Source organism: Schistocerca nitens, chromosome 11 (genome assembly GCF_023898315.1).
Source record: "Schistocerca nitens isolate TAMUIC-IGC-003100 chromosome 11, iqSchNite1.1, whole genome shotgun sequence".
Taxonomy (NCBI): domain Eukaryota; kingdom Metazoa; phylum Arthropoda; class Insecta; order Orthoptera; family Acrididae; genus Schistocerca; species Schistocerca nitens.
In genome coordinates, this window is record NC_064624.1 from 69,329,388 (window position 1) to 69,346,780 (window position 17,393).

Genomic DNA, 17,393 nt, shown 5'->3' on the forward strand with positions numbered 1-17,393 from the left:
CCCTCTGAGAATGCTAGTTCATTGACTTTAACAGTGGCAATACAAAATATATACACGGACATTTCCCCGAATATAGAGACCTATATAACAATAAATGCATCCGAACTAAAGACTTATGTCAAGTACCAAGTGTACACTAAACACGAACAGTGGTATATGGTTCTACAATTTCCCCACTTGTATTTTATGACGAAACAAATCTCTGGTGAACATCCTCGTGTGAGTGTGCATAGGAAACAATATTTCGGCAATCGACCACGTTGCCATCATCAGGTGCGCTGATGCACCAGAGATTTATTTCGTAACAGTGGTACAGTCAAAAAAATGGCTCTCAGTATTATGGGACTTAACATCTGAGGTCATCAGTCCCCTAGACTTAGAACCATTTAAACCTAACTAACCTCATCCATGCCGGAGGCAGAATTCGGGCTGCTCCGCTTGGAAGCGCCTAGAACCGCTCGGCCACAACGGTCGGCTGGTATAGTGATTTCGGAGCGGAAATAAGATATTACTGAACAATGTGTAAATGAAGTGAGCGAGTACTCACGCTACGTTTGTAAATCTGATGTTCACATCCTTATCCCTTGCCCTATTAGTGGTGTAAGCTTAGTGTTAAGCATTACCTAAACCACAATTTTTTTATTGTTTCATGATAGAAAATAGGCACCAAAAGGAACAGAAGTCACGGACATTTATCCACATGGATGAACATTTAACATAATGAGACTCCAGCTTCTTAATGTCCTTGTCTTGCCCACGTAACTGTAGCGGGACTTTGAATTTCGCCACGCTACACTCGTTCCCTCAGACATAAATTATACCGTCGCAGCGGTATGAGCGCTCGCCGGCAGAGAAAATACTAAAATTGTAACTCTTTTTTTGTTTTCTATCCGTCTATTGTCTCTCGAGCGCAGAAGCTTAATGCAGACGTAAAAAACTTATTAGCTAGTCTTGATCTGATTTTAATGTGTAGACATATTCAGGCAGTTATGAAATTCGGAGGATGGAAGTAGCAAAGTAAATTAAATTGTATTCAGTATCAAGATGATTTTAATTGGCATCAATTAGTGATTCCTGGACGATTGCAAGATTTTGCAGCAGACTTTTCACACAGAAATAAAGTAGGAGATTTTTGAAGACCTGGAAGCCGCACGAAAGAAGACATGTTAACATGGTAAAAGAAGAACTCTTATCTATGCCATTTCCCCCTGTCAGTTACATTTTGTTATTCTCTGTTCTTTTGCAATAATTTTTGTAGTGGAAATTGGTTGACCTTTTGCTCAAAAACGCCACAGGGACCCACCCAACAATACCTTTTCCGAATCACAAAGTCCGATAGCTTTTTCTCTAATACGAAGTCCGATTTGCATTTCATTCTTTCCCTTTTTCACGGTCATTTACGATTTTAAAACCCCATTTTTATTCACCATTTCTTCCCACATTTTCAACGTTTTCTTTTCTTCATTTTCTTCTTTTGTATTAACCACTACAACTGGCGACCGTGACAGGACAGATTGTCTAGTAACGCCAGAAAATCGTCAAACCGATAAGTTTTGGCATCCGCACGCTCACGGAGTGCGAGAGGTCGTACTCTGTGACGGAGCGGGAGGTTCTTGCCATTATTTGGGCATTCCGTAAGTTTCGCTACTTTGTTTGGGGTAAACATACTCGCATATACACAGACCATCAAGCCCTTTCTTTCTTGCTATCATGCAAATTGCTTCATTCACGACTCACCCGGTGGTGCCTTTCACTCCAAGAATACAGCTTCGAAATTATTTACATTAAAGGTGAATCAAACGTAGTAGCTGATGCCCTGTCCCCTTTGCCGCAAGGCATACAGGATTTTTCGATTTTAAACCTTTTCTTTTCTTTTCTTCTCTTCTTTTTCTTCTTTTGTCAAGATGCAGTGTGACCAGACCACAAACTACCAACGTCAACCCACGGCGTTAAACGTCAAAGTGTTTTGTGTTCGTGTGCAACATGCAAATTTGTTAGTGTAAATATAAGTGATAAGGAAATACCACGCAATTCCCACAAAAAAACTCTACAAAAGAGACAAAACACCTGAACTAACTAAAATATCGTACAAATATACAGACAATGATTAGTGTATAAGCAATCTACCTTTGATTTTAATGTTAAGTTATAAGTTTCTCTCTTTTCAGCAGGACTGAATTTATTAAATAATATGGAAGCTAGATCAAAGTGTTGTATAGTTACTTTTCAAGAGTGAAGGTCACCGCCTGTGCACGGACAGAGGAACTCAAATAACCGTGGCACCGACCACAATGAACTGAAGTATAATAGTGCGAAAACAATGGACTTTACGTTCAAAGCATAAACACTTCTCACTTATTTGATAAATATTGTGGATATTATGATATATGTGTTATGTTAATTAATTTAAGAGTGCGATTTTTACAATTTAGATGAATGCAAGTACTGTGTGCAACTACATCACTGGAATTACGCATGGATCACGAGAATCCAGTAGTTCTCGTTCTCCACATGGGAGACGATGTGATGTATTTTCACACTGCCACATCTCGTCACACAAAACACTGATCTGAGTAATGAAAGAGGCCAAGAGCGATTTATGTACCAATGTATAAATGAATCCAGTACCACTGACGCGCCTAAGAAACTATAGACTTACTCAGCGCGCATGTAAAAACATTGATATTAAAGACAGACTCTGAAGACAGTTGAATACTAAAAAAAACAAGCGCGCAACCCATCGACCACTGCCGAATGATATCAGTCTCTTCTTATCGCCTGTATAATACGGACGCACCATTACATAGGAGTCGTTATTAGAATGGTCATTTGTTAAATCCTACAGATAAATACTGTCATTTTGTTGCATGTGGGACTAGCATGTGTGAAAAACGCAGATTGGTTAATGAATGGACATTTCTACGTGATTTGAAAACATTTCAAACCACTCAAGTTCTGTCATTGTTATTGACGTAAGTGTTAACATGTTATATTTACGTTAAGTCCAAGTTCGTAATTATAGTGCCAATTACCCTAAATTTGTGTTTGCTTAATCATTTACTTTCTATGTGGCCAGTTTTTTTTTTTTTTTTTTTTTTTTTTTTTTTTTTTTTTTTTTTTTTACAGAGCCAACCGTGTTCGACGTGTCACTGTGCAGACAGAACAGTCGAGGCCGACGTTAACATACCACTTATATTCCCCCCTTGTAATATTCCTCAAACTCAGTTTTAGACTGGCCCTTAGGTACATTTTCAGTGCGAGTGACGTCCGGGACTTTCTTAGCAAACTTTACTTCTCCTACTGAACATCGCTCGCACGAAGCCTCACTGTTCCACAACACATAACCAATGAGGAAGTACGAATAGAACTGGAGAGAAAAGAACTGGTGGCACAACCTAGTTAGAAGAAGGGATCTGTTGATAGGACACACACTGAGACATCAGGAGATCACGAATTTAGTACTGGAGGGAAGCGTGATGAGAGGGAGGGTGGGGGGCGGGGATTTAAGTCATACAGGGAGACCAAGTAATGAATACAGTAAACAGGTTGAGAGGGATGTATGTTGCAACAGTTACTTGGAGACGAAGAGGCCTGCACAGCATAGAGTATCGTGGAGAGCTGCGTGAAATCAGTCTTTGTACTGAAGACCATAATAACAACAACCTTACTATTATTTCAGTATTCAAATAGCATTTGCTTCTTTATACTATTTATCACAAATGGGATATGTGGTGTCTGGACGTAATATAATTTAAATAGTTGTAGACAGTTGCTTATTATAGCACACAAATATTAGAAAACTTGCACGTGCACATCACTAATGCTGTAATTGTTACATGAAACTTAAATTTGCTTCAGCTGTTAGCATGAGGACTCTGAGACTAGTCCATCAGTAGACTCAGATGAAGGCTGTACATTTTAGTCATAACACGATATGAGATACACTATTAACTATGTATACATGACATCATAAACACTTTAACTTCAGACCTGCAGAATCATCATTAAGCTAGCCCTTCAAGCCTAACCAGTCACTGTTATGAATTTAGTTTTTACAGATAACTGTTACACAGTACTAAGATTTTAAGACGAACAATCTTTAAGTTCGATACTTGAAATCTATTCTTGGCAATTACACTTTAATCAAAAATCAACTATCCTTTACGAAAAAAACGTGGAGTACGTCAAACTTGGCCTGACTGAATACTTATAGTGTCAACTACTCCACGCAAATTATTGTTTTTTTTATGGGAGGTAATTAGTTTTCAGTTAAATGCTGGGATCATTGCAGCACTTGGAATAGGACCTTGTTTACGTAAATGGTTCAAAAATGGTCCAAATGGCTCTGAGCACTATGGGACTCAACTTCTGAGGTAATTAGTCCCCTAGAACTTAGAACTAGTTAAACCTAAGTAACCTACGGACATCACAAACATCCATGCCCGAGGCAGGATTCGAACCTGCGACCGTAGCGGTCTTGCGGTTCCAGACTGCAGCGCCTTTAGCCGCACGGCCACTTCGGCCGGCCTTGACGTAAATGATTGCGCATAAAATAAGAGTGCCCAACTCATTGTTTAGGGAACAAAAACTTATTATTCATTAATAGAACAGATAAGTGGTCTATGCAATTATTCAGTACTCAAATGATTCTGTGAGATGCAGGTGGTGGCAGTGTCGATCTCATGTGGCTATTCAAAAAATGTGCCAAAAATATCCATGGCTCTTGCTGTATATTCTCTTCTTGGTACGGTATTTCAGTGCTAACCAGTAAATACCTTGAAACATGAGCCTACGTTTTTCGACACCCGAGGCTACATAAAATAATTTTGCCGCTCTTCTTGCGTCGTTCAGTTGACAAGGTGTGAACACTTTGCGTGCTATCCACCAATTTACTGTACGTGCAATGGAGCCTTTCTTTCAAGTTTCAGACGATTACACACCTACTTCCCACTTGCACGAACCAGTGTTTCAACTGAAGTTCTAACGTTTCAATTCATTCACAGACTATTAATTTTAGAATTACATCAAATTCGAGGAGCAATACACTTACGTTGTACACACTAATTTCTCTGCATTAAAGCAACACGCTGAGTCCTCCCTTACAAATAAATCCTCAGTTAAGCCACAAATTTCGCATCATACCCCATACAATCTTACTTTTGGTAGTAAGTGTGTTTATGGCAGTGAGTCAAATGATTTCATCGAAAATCGCAATTACTGCATTTACCTTACTGCCTTCATTATAGCATTAAGGATGTCATGAAAGAAATGTGACTTGTGACAGTTTTCGAAATCCATACTGATTGGCAATGAGGTCCTTCTATTCAAGGAACCTCATTACGTTTGAGCTGACAATATGTTGAACAATCCTATAAGAAATGGATGGCAAGGATATTGCACGGTACTTTTGTGAATGACTCCTGCTGCTCTTCTACTAGATGGGTGTCTCCTCGAACTTCTTCCAACTACGGGGCACTGTTATTTGTACTGGAGATTTACAATAGATTTTGGTTAAGAGAGGGGCTAAATCAGACGCCAATTCGGTGTAGGGTCAGATAGAGATTCCATCGGGCTTGGAGCCTTGTTAAATCTCAGCTGTTTCTCAACACTAATGACACTAATGGTACATCTATATCTGTCATCGTCACAAATTAGAGCAACACCCCACAATACCACCTGTAAAGAAACATTTCGGGATACTAATTCAGAGTTTCTGATTTTGCTTTGCTATTCTTAATTGCTGTCATTACCTGGTCTGCGAGTGTCTGAACACTAAATTTGGTACCAGCTTTACACAATACTGGCATTTCCTTGGTTTTGTGAGAGATCCTTCCTATTCTGTTACAGTAGTCTTAGTAGGAGTGAAATTATGAAAAATCCAGGATGGAATGTGACAATATTACGTAAAGGAAAGTTGCAACTCACCACTGAGACGAAACGCTGAGTTACAGATAGGCACAACAAAAAAGTCTCAGAGTTAAAGCTGTTGGCCAATGGCGCCTTCGTCAACAGTAGACATGCACACACACACACACACACACACACACACACACACACACACACGCAACTCACACACATGACCGAAGTCTCAGGCAACTGAAACCACATTGTGAGCAGCAGCACGAGTGCATGATGGGAGTGGCGACTGGGTGTGGGGAGAGGAGGAGACTGTGGCAGGGAGGGGAGCGACAGTATGGTGGGGTGGTGGACAGTGAAGTGCTACAGGTTAGACAGAGGGCAGCGGAGAGGTGGGGAGGGAGGGGAAGTAGCAGAAACGCAGGGAAATAAAAGGACTTGGGGTGGTGGTGGAATGACGGCTGTGTAGTGCTGGGATGGGAACAGGGCACCTTACTGGATGCGTGAGGACAGTGACTAACAAAGGAGGACGCCAGGCGGGTTGTGGGAACCTTTGTCAGTTACTGTCCTCGCCCATCCAGCTCCTACCCTATTCCCATTCCATCACAACATAACCGTCATTCCACCACCAAAGACAGTCTTTCTATTTCCCTCCTTTTCTGCTACTTCCCCCCCGTCCCCACCATTCCCATTCCCACCATCTAACATGCAGCACTTCACTGTCCGCCGCCCACACATACTACCCCTACCCTCCCCACCCCAACCTCCTCTTCACCCCCACCCTGTCACCACTCCCATCATGCAGTGGTGCTGCTGCTCGCAGTGTGGTTTCAATTGCCTGAGAGTGCAGTCGTGTGTGTGAGTTTCGTTTGCGTGAGTACGTGTGTGTGTGTGTGTGTTTGTTGTCTATTGTTGACTGCAGCCTTAATGACCGAAAGCTTTAATTATGAGTCCTTTTGTTGAGCCTATCTACGACTCGGTAATCTTAGTAGGTTAGACGAAATTCTCTTTCATCAGCCAAATACATCTCGTTTACATCTTCCTACATGTAGCCCCACGTTTTGCCTAGCATTTATTGACCAGTTGTCTCTTTTCCTTTAGATGTATCTTTAAAATGACTGCAGACTGTGGAGTGTCCCTCTTATCATGAACTGCTCTACATATGTACAAAGTGCACAGTTGACTGTTCTTATAAACCTGGACCGCAATTTTTCTACATGTTTCTCTCCAGAGCTAAATATTTCGAGTTTTGTATTGAAATAGGTCACAACTGCTTCTATATCTGGTTTGCTGAACATATATGTATTCTGCTACATGTTTTGGTTGCCATTTGTACGTTGTAAATCATTGTTGCTTCATGGTCATTGATACTAGTTTCTGTGTGAGCTTCCTCAAAGAGTTATGGTCATTTTGAAACTATCAGATGCAATATCACTAGTGGGCTCCCAAACAGTCTGTTTTAGGTAATTCTCAGACAACTCATTTAGAGGTGTTTCACCAGACGTCTTGTCACCCCCACCTCTTACTAAACTGTCATTTTCTCAGTCGATTGTTGCACAATTCTAAGTCACACTCTAATTGTTGAAGTAGATGTTAACAATTAGAGTGTGACTTAGAAACTTATGTAACAGTGCTTCGGTTTTCTCTATAATTTTTGTTGCATCTGGAGTAGATCTAGAAGTTGACAGAGGGACCTGTTTCCAAATTAATGCCCACCAATGATACTGAGTCTTTCCCAGACAGCCTCACACACACTTTATGTTTCTGTTTTGGTTGGTACAATTTGTTTGTGACCTGGGACAAATGCCCTACTATCTCCATGTATATTTTCGATACACGCTGTAATTTTTATCAGTATCTCACTGCTGTCAGTTCCGCGTTTCCACCAGCCTTCTGTACCGGGTATTATGTGAGATCTACTGGGCCTGCTTCAAACCCTGGCACGTTGTTAGCGGTGATTCAGAAGTTGATCACTTGAACTGTAATACTCTCGCCAGTATGTGACTCTTCTTTGGGACTATTACTGACAGTTTCAGGTCCCTATCGTTATCTGGACTGGATGAAGAGTAGTCTAATCTGAAAACCGTTGTGTCCACTCCGCACCCAAACAGCTACCTGAGCAGCAGCCTCTGATGTGTACCAAACACCTGACCCATTTACGGTGTCTATAGAGTACTCAACCCTTTGACGCAGGTCCAAGAAATTTCAGGCTGGTTTGTCACAGAACCTTCGAACTCTGAGTCAGTAGTTACATTCGATTCAGAACGTGGGGGGCACGACCAGTTTTGCACTGCAGCAAATTGTCTCACTGAAGTTAGATGAGTGAGACCAGCATTCTCAACCTTCTCTGACAGTTGAATGATCCAAGTGTGGCCGAAGAGCGCGGTCAGCTGCCGGTTGCACCACGTTCCCTCAGCAGTTGAGGAAATGGCCTCTTCAGCAGGCTGAATAAGGCTTCCAGCCATAGACAGTGAGTAAGTCTTCCCTCACATCGTTTCTTGCATTTACCTAACGGATACATTCACTTGCCGTACATTTGAACTTCCTACTGTTAACAGATGCTATCGTTTCGTGTTTGCCTCTTCTTGACACTGCACATACCATATTACTCAAAAGTTGTAGTTAGTCTCACTGACTCAGTTTCGATTTCAGTGGAAGTCTGCACCTCCTATTTGTTGGTTAGGGTGATAGGTACCGCGTGCTGAGTCCTCCCTGGTCCCTGCTCCACTGTCCATGCAGCCTAGTCCTACCAATGGCAGACCACTCACAGCCAAGTGGATGGGCGGTGACAGATCATGTACTTTCTGGAGAAACTGCTGACAGCCAAGTGGATAAGCAGTGACAGATCATGTACTTCCTGTAGACGCTGCTGACTGCCAAGAAGGATGAGCGGTGATAGATCATGTACTCCCTGTAGAATCTGCTGACAACCAAGTGGATGATTGGTCATATGTCATGCACTTCCTGTACAAGCTTCTTACAGCCAAGTGGATGAGTAGTGACACATCATGTACTTCCTGTAGAAGCTGATGACAGCCAAGTGGATCAGTGGGGACAGATCATGTACTCCGTGTAGAAGTGACAGCAGGAGATAGTAACAGGTATCTGTGGTATATCTGATACATTACTGCTGGTAACTCTCCAGAAACACCCATGTACAGCAGCTTCCAGGCGACTGATCTTAACTTATGAACGTCAGCTAATTCTTCCCACGTTCGAGGACGGTGTTCACAGTAGGGCTGCAGTGTGGCTGGTGTAATGTTTTTCAGAACAGTAAAAAAGTATCATTGAAGTAAGCCTGCAGATCCTTTCTTATGTTCTGGGCCAGTTAAGCTCCAAGTACAGCTAGTTACCGTTAAGATCTGAAGCAGTCCGTTCGCAAATCGATGTTTCCTTTATAGTGCAGTAGCATCTTCTATAAACGCTACTAACCTCGTGAAATTTTTAGAGATTGTAGTCGAAAACCAAATCAAAATTATCGTTAGTTTACAGTAAATGCAGACAATGGGATACATGTTACTTACAACAAGCGCTATAGGAACACTGATTTTATGCGACACACGTACTACACATAACTGGTAACTTATGAAAATTTTAAAAAATTTAAGTCTATTCACTTTGATACACAATTAAGGATTGGATAAATGTTTCTTTGAATGAGGCTGCTACTCCGATAATTTTTATGGAGGATAAATGTTGATCGCAGCTGATGTTGCAGCACAAAATACGTACCTGATGGTACATAGCGTAAGAAAACGGAATATATTACAACTCAAGCAGGATTTAAATACAGTTAACACGAAAAATGTTTAAAATTGATGTGAAGTTTTAGGACGTGACTCTTAGAGGAAAATTTATCTGTCATATCTGATTTTACTTGGACACGAAGGAAATAGAGGATGTCGGTTGTTACATTTTGAACTTGCGTGTCCAAGATGAACTCTGTAACATCAGTATGTCTCTAAAAAAAAAAAGTTACGGTGTGGGACATAACACAGGTAAGTAAACCTTTGCGAAAATTCTACCGATACGTTACACAGACAGATTACTTTTATCGCTGTAAGGGTTTATGGAATATACAAGATGACTTTTTCAACCATGTAAAAACTCTAGTGATTGATCAATGAGAGGATAAGGAACAAAAAATGTCTGATGGTGCCCAGAAACGCATGATCCGTATGCCAGAGACCATTTATTCAATCATACTTTGTTACAGAAGCTGCAGTGTAATACCATGCAGCTACAGTTACAGTATGCATGATATCCTCATAGAGGGTGGTACTGTTTATCGCACATCATGACTTAGGATGCAGGAAGTCGTGAAGGACGTACCCGAAATGATCAGACACTACAGTTGGAAGAAAATGTAATCAGCAGTGTGGAAGGCGACCGCCATCTCAGTAGCAGGCAGTGGACCGGCCTGTACAGGGTAAGCCAGACGAGCGTGTGGGACATTCTCCATGACGACTGTTACTACCGTTATCACTTACAGTGTGTGCAGGGCGTACTAGCGACAGACTTTCCACATTGGGAACCTGTCACTGATTTGTTCACCAGGCAACCACGATTCCGGGATCTGTGTTATCCATCCTGTTCACAGATGACGGCACCTTTACGTGGAGTGGTATCTTCAACTCTCGTTCAAAATGGCTCTGAGCACTATGGGACTTAACATCTACGGTCATCAGTCCCCTAGAACTCAGAACTACTTAAACCTAACTAACCTAAGGACAGCACACAACACCCAGCCATCACGAGGCAGAGAAAATCCCTGACCCCGCCGGGAATCGAACCCGGGAACCCGGGCGTGGGAAGCGAGAACGCTACCGCACGACCACGAGATGCGGGCTTCAACTCTCGTAACAGGTATCTGTGGGATGGTATGCAGAACGCCCATGGTATGGTGACAGCGAATCATCAGCATCGGTGCAGCCGGTATGTGTGGGCCGGGATAATTGGCGGCCGTATTTTGGGACCAGCCTTCCTTCCACATCGCCTAATAGGCCTGAACTATCGGCATTTCTTGCGGGCGTCTTTCTGGAAGAAGTGCTGTTGATGACTCTAATGGTTATGTGGCTGCTACACTTTGCCGTTAACGTCCAGACGCATCTCAATGGTGTCTTCCCTGGTTGATGGATTGGAGAAGGTGGTCCAGTTGCATGGCCTGCTCGTTCACCGCATCTCAACCAGAGCGATTTCTGGTTATGGGGCGAGCTCAAGAAGTATCGTGCACACGTAGCCAATTCCAGATGTGGAGACACTGGAGCAGCGTATTCATCCTGCCTTCGACGCTGTTCGTATGCAGCCTGGCCGGTGTGAGCGTGGAAGACAGAGCACGCTACGGCGCGTATACACGCATGGATTGAGGCACATGGAAAGCATTTTCAGTACATAGTGTAACTGTCACTGCGTGGTACAGCGACTATTAGACTGCAGTCTTCGTAACAGTGTATGATTGAATAAATGGTCTCTAGCGTGGAAATCATTCATTTCCGGACGTAAGTTCATTAGACCTTTCTTGTTCCGCATGCTGTCATCGATCAATCCCTACATCTACATCTACATCTATACTCCGCGAGCCACCTTACGGTGTGTGGCGGAGGGTACTTATTGTACCACTATCTGATCCCCCCTTCCCTGTTCCATTCACGAATTGTGCGTGGGAAGAACGACTGCTTGTAAGTCTCCGTATTTGCTCTAATTTCTCGGATCTTTTCGTTGTGATCATTACGCGAGATATATGTGGGCGGTAGTAATATGTTGCCCATCTCTTCCCGGAATGTGCTCTCTCGTAATTTCGATAATAAACCTCTCCGTATTGCGTAACGCCTTTCTTGAAGTGTCTGCCACTGGAGCTTGTTCAGCATCTCCGTAACGCTCTCGCGCTGACTAAATGTCCCCATGACGAATCGCGCTGCTTTTCGCTGGATCATGTCTATCTCTTCTATTAATCCAACCTGGTAAGGGTCCCATACTGATGAGCAATACTCAAGAATCGGACGAACAAGCGTTTTGTAAGCTACTTCTTTCGTCGATGAGTCACATTTTCTTAGAATTCTTCCTATGAATCTCAACCTGGCGCCTGCTTTTCCCACTATTTGTTTTATGTGATCATTCCACTTCAGATCGCTCCGGATAGTAACTCCTAAGTATTTTACGGTCGTTACCGCTTCCAATGATTTACCACCTATGGCATAATCGTACTGGAATGGATTTCTGCCCCTATGTATGCGCATTATATTACATTTATCTACGTTTAGGGAAAGCTGCCAGCTGTCGCACCATTCATTAATCCTCTGCAGGTCTTCCTGGAGTACGTACGAGTCTTCTGATGTTGCTACTTTCTTGTAGACAACCGTGTCATCTGCAAATAGCCTCACGGAGCTACCGATGTTGTCAACTAAGTCATTTATGTATATTGTAAACAATAAAGGTCCTATCACGCTTCCTTGCGGTACTCCCGAAATTACCTCTACATCTGCAGATTTTGAACCGTTAAGAATGACATGTTGTGTTCTTTCTTCTAGGAAATCCTGAATCCAATCACAAACCTGGTCCGATATTCCGTAAGCACGTATTTTTTTCACTAAACGTAAGTGCGGAACCGTATCAAATGCCTTCCTGAAGTCCAGGAATACGGCATCAATCTGCTCGCCAGTGTCTACGGCACTGTGAATTTCTTGGGCAAATAGGGCGAGCTGGGTTTCACATGATCTCTGTTTGCGGAATCCATGTTGGTTATGATGAAGGAGATTTGTATTATCTAAGAACGTCATAATACGAGAACACAAAACATGTTCCATTATTCTACAACAGATTGACGTAAGTGAAATAGGCCTATAATTATTCGCATCTGATTTATGACCCTTCTTGAAAATGGGAACGACCTGTGCTTTCTTCCAGTCGCTAGGTACTTTACGTTCTTCCAGAGATCTACGATAAATTGCTGATAGAAAGGGGGCAAGTTCTTTAGCATAATCACTGTAGAATCTTAAGGGTATCTCGTCTGGTCCGGATGCTTTTCCGCTACTAAGTGATAGCAGTTGTTTTTCAATTCCGATATCGTTTATTTCAATATTTTCCATTTTGGCGTCCGTGCGACGGCTGAAGTCAGGGACCGTGTTACGATTTTCCGCAGTGAAACAGTTTCGGAACACTGAATTCAGTATTTCTGCCTTTCTTCGGTCGTCCTCTGTTTCGGTGCCATCGTGGTCAACGAGTGACTGAATAGGGGATTTAGATCCGCTTACCGATTTTACATATGACCAAAACTTTTTAGGGTTCTTGTTTAGATTGTTTGCCAATGTTTTATGTTCGAATTCGTTGAATGCTTCTCTCATTGCTCTCTTTACGCTCTTTTTCGCTTCGTTCAGCTTTTCCTTATCAGCTATGATTCGACTACTCTTAAACCTATGGTGAAGCTTTCTTTGTTTCCGTAGTACCTTTCGTACATGATTGTTATACCACGGTGGATCTTTCCCCTCGCTTTGGACCTTAGTCGGTACGAACTTATCTAAGGCGTACTGGACGATGTTTCTGAATTTTTTCCATTTTTGTTCCACATCCTCTTCCTCAGAAATGAACGTTTGATGGTGGTCACTCAGATATTCTGCGATTTGTGCCCTATCACTCTTGTTAAGCAAATAGATTTTCCTTCCTTTCTTGGCATTTCTTATTACACTTGTAGTCATTGATGCAACCACTGACTTATGATCACTGATACCCTCTTCTACATTCACGGAGTCGAAAAGTTCCGGTCTATTTGTTGCTATGAGGTCTAAAACGTTAGCTTCACGAGTTGGTTCTCTAACTATCTGCTCAAAGTAATTCTCGGACAAGGCAGTCAGGATAATGTCACAAGAGTCTCTGTCCCTGGCTCCAGTTCTGATTGTGTGACTATCCCATTCTATACCTGGTAGATTGAAGTCTCCCCCTATTACAATAGTATGATCACGAAACTTCTTCACGACGTTCTGCAGGTTCTCTCTGAGGCGCTCAACTACTACGGTTGCTGATGCAGGTGGCCTATAGAAGCATCCGACTATCATATCTGACCCACCTTTGATACTTAACTTAACCCAGATTATTTCACATTCGCATTCGCTAATAACTTCACTGGATATTATTGAATTCTTTACTGCTATAAATACTCCTCCACCATTGGCGTTTATCCTATCCTTGCGGTATATATTCCATTCTGTGTCTAGGATTTCGTTACTGTTCACTTCCGGTTTTAGCCAACTTTCCGTTCCTAATACTATATGCGCACTATTTCCTTCAATAAGAGATACTAATTCAGGAACCTTGCCCTGGATACTCCTGCAGTTTACCAATATTACGTTAACTTTTCCTAGAGTTTGTACACGGTGGTAAAAAACACCCTGTATACGCAACATGATGACCAAATGACATTCCAACTGGAGCTTTCTACAATACCAAATGCAATGATACACTTATACCCAACGATGTTGCGCAGTTCCCTCGCAGTATTCTTATGACTGCCCTGTGACCCAAAGCAGTTACCCCAACAAGTTCACGCCTGTGTGTACCACGGGTGGGTCACGCCCATCTCTACCAGTTATGTTACTTGCATAGCAATAACGTCTCACGTACGTATTGCTTATCATGCAGGAGCAACGAACTGTACTGAATACAAGTTTGTGTGACCCTTGGACGAGAGAGATTTCTGAACAAATTACGTATATTTATTTTATATCTTCTCTCGCTGTTCTAAAAATAGAACCTCGATATATTCAAGTAGGCTACTAGTCTAGTGTGTTTGAATAAGACAAGCAGGGAACAGGTGGCGCAGGTAGCTGGAGGGAAGCTTGCACACGCTCGCCTCCCCACGGCGCCGGCGAGGACGTCTCAAACCAGAAATAAGGCTACCGTGATTAAATAAACTAGCAACAAAAGAACCACTTTGACCATGAGTAACGGATGAAACACTTACCTGAGTTGTCGGCTGTTACACTATGTCCGCTGACTTCTGTATACGATTCCGGAAAATAAATTCGTAAAGATCTCAGTGAAAAACTTAAACATTTACTTCATTACTTCACAAAAAATTGCTGTCCATTATCATACCCAGCCTCATAGGAATCGAAAAAAAAATAATTTTTACCTGTAACGGAAACTGGGTGACTGTAGCCACTACATATGACCACCGCCACAAAAATGCGGATGAACCAACAAGCGTTTCTGCGGAACATCACGGAAGGTCGCAGGTGTCGGGCCAAGTAAAAAACTTTTCCCTCAAAACAGCTTCACCGAACTTGCAGTCTGCTGAACAACCTGAAATGTTACGAAAAAGTGTAATTACAAAACGCACTTTTTTTTGCAGCTACCTGTATAGTAAATAAAGAAACGTAAATTAATCTGAATTACACCATTTCACAAGATGGATGCCACTCCGTTATTCCGAATACAGAGGGTGATTCACGAAGGTATGCAAATGTTTTAATTTGTTATTCTAAAAGTAAAACTAAAGAAAAAAGTTCGTGTGAACACAGGTCCGCAAATGTTCATCTACGGAGTTACGGCTAGTGAGAGATTTTGCCTGAAATTTACCAACTTCGGTAATATGAAGCCATCGCAAAACTGTACGAAGTTACAGTAAAGCACGATTTCCATTTATTTTGTTGTTATTCATCTGGTGAAACTAATAAGAGATGCTCCAGGCGCGTACCTGCAGTAATTTTTCAGAACATCCAGTGAAGCAAAGAAGTAATTTCGTAAAAATTTTAATTTATTACTTGGCCCAATTTGTTTTTTAAATTCGAGGCGACTGCACAAAGGTTTCAGCAGAAGTTGAGAGAATTTTATTTTGAAATAATGATGCTAATAACTTTAACTGAAACTGTATGAATTTGTCAGATAATCTGCTTTTATTAATACCATGTCACACGTGAATTCATGTTGCAGCGGATATAACAAAGCTCAGTGTTAAGGAAGTTGTACAGTGGGCATACAGTTTCACAATACATTTACAATAAATTTTCAAAAGCGCGTCCACTGAGTTCAATGAATTTAGCTACACATGTATGAACTGATTTTGTTGCTCGTTTCAGTTCCACAGAGTTGTTCTTAATTTTGCCTATTGCATTCACAACGCGAGCAAGTAATGCCTCACGTGCATTGACTTTGTCCTCATAAACTATGTCTTTCAGCCATCTGCATACAAAAAAAATGCATTGGTGTTAAATCGGGCGATCTGAGTGGCCACAGACGTGTAGCACTTCGACCAATCCATTTATGGCGAAAATGTTCATTTAAATGTGTAGTCACGGGTTGGCGAAATGTGGAGGCCTGCCGTCCTGTTGAAAACACATTTGCAATCGCGTAGCAAGTGGAACATCTTCGAGCAAGCGGGGTTTTCTTCTTGAAGGAATTGTAAGTATGTCTCGTCAGTTAGACGTGCTGGGAAAATATTTTATTAGATTCATCATATCAATGACGACGAAGTAAATGGAAATCATGCTTTACCGTAACCTCGTACAGTTTTGCGATGGCTTCGTACTAGTGAAGTTGCTAAATTTCAGGCAAAATCCTTTATTAGCCGTAATTTCGTAACTAAACATTTGCGGACCGATATTTATATGAACTTTTTCTTTAGTTTTACTTGTAGGATAACATATTAAAATATTTGAGTATGTTTAGGAACCACCATGTATACTGGCTTATCAGCTGCACTGTTTAAGACAAATACTGTCGAAACAATTTAAGAGATCGTTATAATGTTTGCACCCTATTAATTGCGAGAAACTGCTGTATGAGCGACCTATAGTCCGTTCTAATACTCATATTAATTGCAGGAGACAGGGATCAACTTCGCTTTTTCAAATGAAACTATAGTATATGTCTATACGTGGTGATCTGGTATGCAGAGGGAGAGAAGGACGGGGCTGTGTCTCGCCTACAGCAGTGGCGATAGCCAGCTAGACGAGCCTCAGGCGGCTAAGGAGACGCCAGCGTGTGCTTCCGAGTGTGGTGCTGGCGGGAACTGTGCTCCTAGAAACATAGGGTGAATCAAAATGCGTCATCCGATTTCAAAACTATCGTGACTGTTGTGTTATTTGACATATGTGCATGAACAACTTACTTGTGGAAAGAGCAGGCCCGAGTTTTACACCATTTCAGCCAGTCAACAGCAGTGTGCGCCCGTTTCAGTTCCAGTAAAAATGGTGTCGGGACAACAGAAAGCGTTTTGTGTTCAAAGTTTTGCGCACTGCGGGTCAGTAATAACCGTTCAGCGCGATTTTCGTGTGGAACATCCTATAGCACAGATCATTAGACAATGGGATGAACAATTCCAAGAAACAGGTTGTGTGTGTAAGGGCAAATCGCCGGGCCGTCCCCGAGTGTCTGACGAAGATGTCGAGCGCATCCGCCATAGTTTCACAAGGAGTCCGCAGCAATCCGTTGGTCGCACAGCACGACAGCTCAACGTGTCCCCGATGTGCGCCCTGGCGTGTGTTGCGTAGTCGTTTACACACGAAACCGTACAAAATTCTGCTACGGCAAGCTTTTCGTGAAGG

The 17,393-nt window shown here is 42.2% G+C and overlaps 1 protein-coding gene across 2 annotated transcripts in view; it reads right to left on the reverse strand.

The window, feature by feature from the left end:
* The window catches only part of LOC126212842 (ankyrin-3-like), a 94,139-nt gene that overhangs the window by 62,972 nt on the left and 13,774 nt on the right, over window positions 1-17,393 (reverse strand). For both annotated transcript variants that reach the window (XM_049940260.1, XM_049940261.1), the window contains exon 2: window positions 14,981-15,150. In XM_049940260.1, the coding sequence (XP_049796217.1) occupies window positions 14,981-15,068 (88 nt within the window). In that variant the 5' untranslated portion in view covers window positions 15,069-15,150. The remainder of the gene's footprint in view (window positions 1-14,980; window positions 15,151-17,393) is intronic.